Raw genomic sequence first — 5,289 nt, 5'->3', positions numbered from 1 at the left:
TATATCTCCAACAAGAAGTTAGGCTGGTATTGTTCAGACTCAGAGATGTACACAAGAGAAAAAACAAGAACACCATGCATACTCCAATTCTTGAGTTTGCTTCTCAGTTGTATCCATATTCAGTCGGACGTTAGGCTGAACCAAATTAATAAAAACATATTTTTCTAATACATTAAGTAATCGATACAGAACCAATTAAAATCAATATTTTATTTTAATAAAAATTCAAATTACCGGACACATTGAATAGAGTCAAAAAATTGGTTATGTTGATTATTTTGGTTTAACTAAACTTTTTTTCACCACGATCTGAAATCTGCATAAAAACCATTTGGCAGTTTGCTGATGTTTTCTTGAGTGAAAAAGAAAAGAAATCAGCCTCCATTGTACTTTTATTCCTAAGAATATCATGATATTAATTAATAAGTTCACACCCTAATGATCATAGAAGTTACACAATCAAACACAAATTTAAATAAATAAAGACAAATAAAATATATTTAATTATATAGATAGATATATATCATGTCTTCCTTTACTCCTGCATGTATGTTTGTACGTCATCCATGCATGCATTTACGTACGTAAGTTTACTCAACGATTGTTCCTTGCGCAGTGGGTGGCCCTGGTGCAGCCACGCCTGTAAGGGTTGGCTCGCTGGTGGCCCCGGCAACTGCTATAGTAAGACGCGCCGCGTCTGTTGCACGGCACCGTGTTCCTGTTCAAAGCTCCGTAGCTGATGTATCTGCTCTGAGCCAGCTGACGTCGAGCCGATTCCGATTCCATCATCAGCTCCTCGTCCAGGTCTAAGGCGTCTGCCACCAGTCCATGTCCGTCGGTTTCCACATTGAGCCCCATATCGATGGTGTATTCCGTGGAATGTGCAGCCACCACTATGGCGGCCAGGGCTGCCAACAAGAAAACAAGCCCAACCCGGAAAGCCATTTGGATGATCAGTCGACCTTGAATGAAGAATTCAGATAAATTTATGGATTTTTAGTTGATTTAAGCTGTGTTATTTTGTTTGTTTTCTCCTCAGCCCGCCTGCGGAAAGGAGGGAGAGGAAGTGGAGGATTTTGTGTGGTTTGTATAGGAGGAGAAGAGAATATGAATGGTGAGTTTGTGGTTGTGGATTAAGGCAATTTGTGTATGAGGAAGCTGGCAAAAGTTAATGGACTTCTTTTCTATGTATATATCGGGCTTAGAGCAAATATAGGTGGTCGTGTGTTTGAATATCATACGTTGAAAAATATTAGTTAGTAAGGAAATATATATCTCATGATTCGTGGCAAGATTTAGGTATCCAAAATTGTTCGAAAGAGTTCGATGAATTATACTTTAAAACCATATATATGTTTATAATGTTTTTGATATATGTTTCTATCTACCATATTTATTTCCATGTTATTCATCTATTAAATGTATCATCATTTCTAATTATAAGTGACACTTTATTTATGGACACGAAGATCGATACGATACCTAAAATATATCGGACTTTAAAAAATTTAAGATTAGTAAATTCCTTTATCTATGGTTTAGATAAAGAGAGATATGTCTCTTTAAAAAACTTAACTTTTGTGAATTATTTTCTTATTCTAGATTTGTCTTTCTTATCTCACTCCAGAGTTCAAATACAATCCTTATTTTTATTTAGTTTACAAATTTTTTGATGCATATTTTATTCAGAAAAAAATAATTAGTCAGGAAACTACCAAAAGTCACCTATGTCCTCTCTTTTTTAAAAATAAATATTTATGTATAAAAAATTACAGAGTACGTGGATCTAAATGTATTAGAAGCTTAATTTACACCAATGCATTCATAATATTTTTTATAATTCATTTGATTTATGTTTAAATGAAAATTGATATATAATTATAAAAAATAGTGAAAGACTACACTGTAATTTTGATATATAAATTAAAAAATTAATTGAAAAATAAAAGAATAAAAAAATGACCTATGTGAAAATTGAACATATAACCTAAACATCAAAAAACAATGACTCAATCGCTGAACTACACGTAACTTGAATTAAAATTTTAACATTTAATTTTATTAATATATGTAATTATTAAAACGCATCATTACACCAAAATTAATTATTTTAAGGGTTTAAATAAAATAATATAGATTACAGGATATTTGGTAAAATAATTTGAAGAACTGTTTTGGGCAAACTGTAAATCAAATTCAACTTAAGGATCATATCGAAAAACTTCAAAAAGTTGGAGAAACTGGGTCGAATGTTGACCTATTTTCTCAGTTTTCTCGCTTTTCCTTCATGAACTCGGAAGTTTTTCAGTTTCTGTGATGATTTTTGGTGATAAAGTTCTGGGATTTTTCTGTATGTGAATGGATTACAGATTGATTCTGAACTGGGTTTAGCCTATATTTGTTTCTCTGCTTTTCGTGTCGATCTTACTTCCTCAATTCGAGGTAAAAGGTTGCTTGATTCAATAGTATACAATGAATAATGGAGTAGGCATAGGAGGCGCCGCTGGTGGCGGTGGACTCACTTCCGCGGCTTCTGCGGCGGCGGCCCAGAAGCAGAGAGTACTTCTTCAGAGGGTGGATGCAGATGTTGAACATCTTGTTGACAACTTCGAGTACCTAGTTAACGTGACTCGGGTACTCTTGAAATCCTTTCTTATTTAGCTTTTTTGAAGGCTGTGTGTGTTGGAATATTTGTATAGTTTAGCTTACATGTATGGGAAATATTTATGATGTATGAAACTTTGAATAATCTGTTATCAAAGAGTTGCAATTGTCTTGATTCCATTGTGCTTCTTGGAATTTTCAATTGTTAAAAGTACATCGCTCTAAAATCTTGGAAATGTGGTTAAGAGCTTCAGAACAGCCGAATAGTGAAGGTGGTGGTGTTGGCCTCTTAGGACTAGACTCACAGGGGAATGCTATCATCCATGATTTACAACTCTTCGATGAGTCTAGCATTAGTGCATAACATCGATTGACAAGCTGAGCATGCTCGATCGGAGTTGGTTTGGCGTAACACTTCAAAAGCAAAGCTAAGTCTCAGAAATGATTTGTTGGATATTTACTCCTGGAAAACAAGGTTGTTTATTGACCTCCAAGAGTAATACTTTTGGGTCTTATTTTTTGGTTTTTTTGTTTTGTTTTTCTCGCCATGAGTTCCTTGATAACCACCGTGCAGATCCACATAGACATATAGAGATGCATACTATCTAACCAGGAAATTCCATTTTATGCATGCTACATCCAACGTCAGCCCCATGCTAAAACGTGGAATGGCTAAATAAGTATAAGGGCTTTTCCCACCAAGTTAACATGGCTTTTGGTCTTGGGTTTTGCTCTTGGGCGTGTGGCTTAATATTGGTGTTAGTCCTTCATTGAGGGTTGACTTAGCGGGATGCAGTACCTGAAATAGGGCTACCATCAGGACAACATCGGTAACGTGGTCTGTGTTCACATGATAGGCTGAAGCTGAATTAAGATGCTTGGACTCAATACTATAGATGTGTGAAAGTCGTTCAGAGTTGGTTTGAGTAGGCATCAATCTCTCAAGGAGATTATAGTAAGCATATTTCCAAATAATATCTGAAATTCTTCAAAACTTAGTTTCATTTTTGGAGTTGGGTCAGTAATATTTGCTGATCAAACTTGTTTTTAATTAAATAGAATGATATCTTGTATATACATCGGCAATAGCTTGAACTTACATCGGAAACTGCAATAGATTGGCTGATGGCATTATTATTGGATCTGCTAGCCATATTATACGCATTGCGTCCCCTCTTTCCTTTTCTGAGAATTAAAAATGTGACCATGATTCTGCACATTGCTTATCCAGCTTATCTTCCTCGTTGGCTGTGTGGCAACAATTTTTGTCTGAGATATCGAGGAAGTTGATAAAGATGGGAAAGAATGTACTATAATTAGAGTATTCAAAATAATGGAAAGCGGAAGACAGAGAAGAGAATCAGTACTCAGTAGCAAAGATTGACAATTGATTTGGTTTTCTTGATTTGTTTGAATGCATTTTCATCTGCTGACTATATATTTGAAATTGAGAACAGTTGGGCTAACGATTCTTTAAAAGATTGAGTACACTGATGGCGCTACATATCTTTTAGGTTAATGATGCTCTGGTCCAAAATTCTCAAGAATCTTTCATGATGGAGATGCGTGCAGCAAGAATTGTGGGTTTTGAATTTCAGTTGACTTTTATCCACATCTTTTGCGTATCCCTTTATTCGGCTAATTTGATCGTCTTTATGAATTAACTCTATCAAGTTTGGGTATTTGGATTACCAAGTGTTTCTGTTAAATAACAGGTTCAAGCAGCTGACTCTTTGCTTAAGTTGGTGTCCGAATTAAAGCAGACAGCAATATTTTCCGGATTTGCGTCTCTAAACGACCATGTGGACCAGAGAACAGACGAGTTCAATAAACTTGCAGAAAATACAAATGGGATGTTGGCTAGAATTGGAGAAGAGGCAGCAGCTAGTCTCATTGAGCTTGAATCCCAATACTATTCCTCGACCCTGAGATCCTACGTCGTTCAAGAAATGTGAAGTGTAAGATGGATTGATTTTCTTGGATCAAGTTGTTGAATTGATTAAGCAGAACACATACTTCGTCTTCGTCGTCGTCTTTTTTGTGGCCAGTAGATTTTGTATTATATTAAGAATGCAATGAGGAGAAAATGGTTGCTATCTTGAACTATCTGAGTGATATTATTCAGGGGGCATATATATCAGAGTCTACAATTAGAATTTATGAGCTCGTTGAATTTTGAATGTGCGTGCCAAATATTTAGCAATATTGGTTTTCAAAAATTGATTAATATTGTCCATAATTGGCGTGAAACTGAATCCGACGAAAAAAAACCAAACTAAACTGATTGGGTGGATTAGTTTCCAGTTTATAACAATTTGGGGTTTAAAATCAATCTAAGTGAATATGGTTGGTTTGATTTAAAGATTAGATGAAAAAATCCCAAACTAAATTGATTTTATGCATAACAAAAAGTAGGCAATAGACGTTAAAATCTTAACTTGCTATCATTTCTTTCATTATAAAAACTTATTTGTACTTATATATATATTGTTTTACTATTTCGCAGGAGTTGTTTCTTGATATATGTTATAACGAATGACTGGGGGGTTTTTTTTAAACTAATGTAAATTACTCTCAAAAAAAGTATTTTTGTGCTAAATTTGTGATTTTGTTGTACATTACATTATCAAATAATATCTTTCTATTTTTTTTTTTTATCAGTTTGCCTATCTAAACCCGTCATAA

General features: G+C 34.6%; 2 protein-coding genes across 3 annotated transcripts; one reads left to right on the top strand and one right to left on the bottom strand.

Moving 5' to 3' along the window:
• Positions 1 to 354: 354 nt before the first annotated feature.
• On the bottom strand, positions 355 to 993 carry LOC142541643 (protein RALF-like 19). Its single transcript, XM_075648129.1, has one exon. The coding sequence runs from the start codon at positions 943 to 945 to the stop codon at positions 595 to 597; it is 351 nt and encodes a 116-aa protein (XP_075504244.1). The 5' UTR covers positions 946 to 993; the 3' UTR covers positions 355 to 594.
• A 1,171-nt stretch (positions 994 to 2,164) lies between these two features.
• On the top strand, positions 2,165 to 4,764 carry LOC142543266 (mediator of RNA polymerase II transcription subunit 22a-like). Of its 2 annotated transcripts, XM_075650418.1 has the most exons (3): positions 2,169 to 2,634; positions 4,119 to 4,184; positions 4,320 to 4,764. In XM_075650418.1, the coding sequence occupies exons 1-3, from the start codon at positions 2,473 to 2,475 to the stop codon at positions 4,557 to 4,559; spliced, it is 468 nt and encodes a 155-aa protein (XP_075506533.1). In that variant the 5' UTR covers positions 2,169 to 2,472; the 3' UTR covers positions 4,560 to 4,764. The 2 variants fall into 2 exon arrangements, with proteins under 2 accessions (XP_075506534.1, XP_075506533.1); XM_075650419.1 differs by lacking the exon at positions 4,119 to 4,184 and having other exon boundaries at positions 2,165 to 2,634.
• Positions 4,765 to 5,289: the final 525 nt, after the last annotated feature.

This window comes from Primulina tabacum, chromosome 4, assembly GCF_025594145.1.
Source record: "Primulina tabacum isolate GXHZ01 chromosome 4, ASM2559414v2, whole genome shotgun sequence".
In the NCBI taxonomy this organism is placed as follows: Eukaryota; Viridiplantae; Streptophyta; class Magnoliopsida; order Lamiales; family Gesneriaceae; genus Primulina; species Primulina tabacum.
The sequence above is the reverse complement of the archived record's forward strand: the minus strand, read 5'-3'. Positions and strand labels throughout refer to the sequence as shown.

What these genes read in the sequence shown, in the direction of transcription:
- LOC142543266 (XM_075650418.1), top strand. Translation starts at nt 2,473, where the DNA reads ATGAATAATGGAGTAGGCATAGGAGGCGCCGCTGGTGGCGGTGGACTC. An exon ending in ACCTAGTTAACGTGACTCGG is followed by an intron (nt 2,635 to 4,118) that starts GTACTCTTGAAA and finishes CATATCTTTTAG; the next exon opens with GTTAATGATGCTCTGGTCCA. An exon ending in AGATGCGTGCAGCAAGAATT is followed by an intron (nt 4,185 to 4,319) that starts GTGGGTTTTGAA and finishes GTTAAATAACAG; the next exon opens with GTTCAAGCAGCTGACTCTTT.
- LOC142541643 (XM_075648129.1), bottom strand. Translation starts at nt 945, where the DNA reads ATGGCTTTCCGGGTTGGGCTTGTTTTCTTGTTGGCAGCCCTGGCCGCC.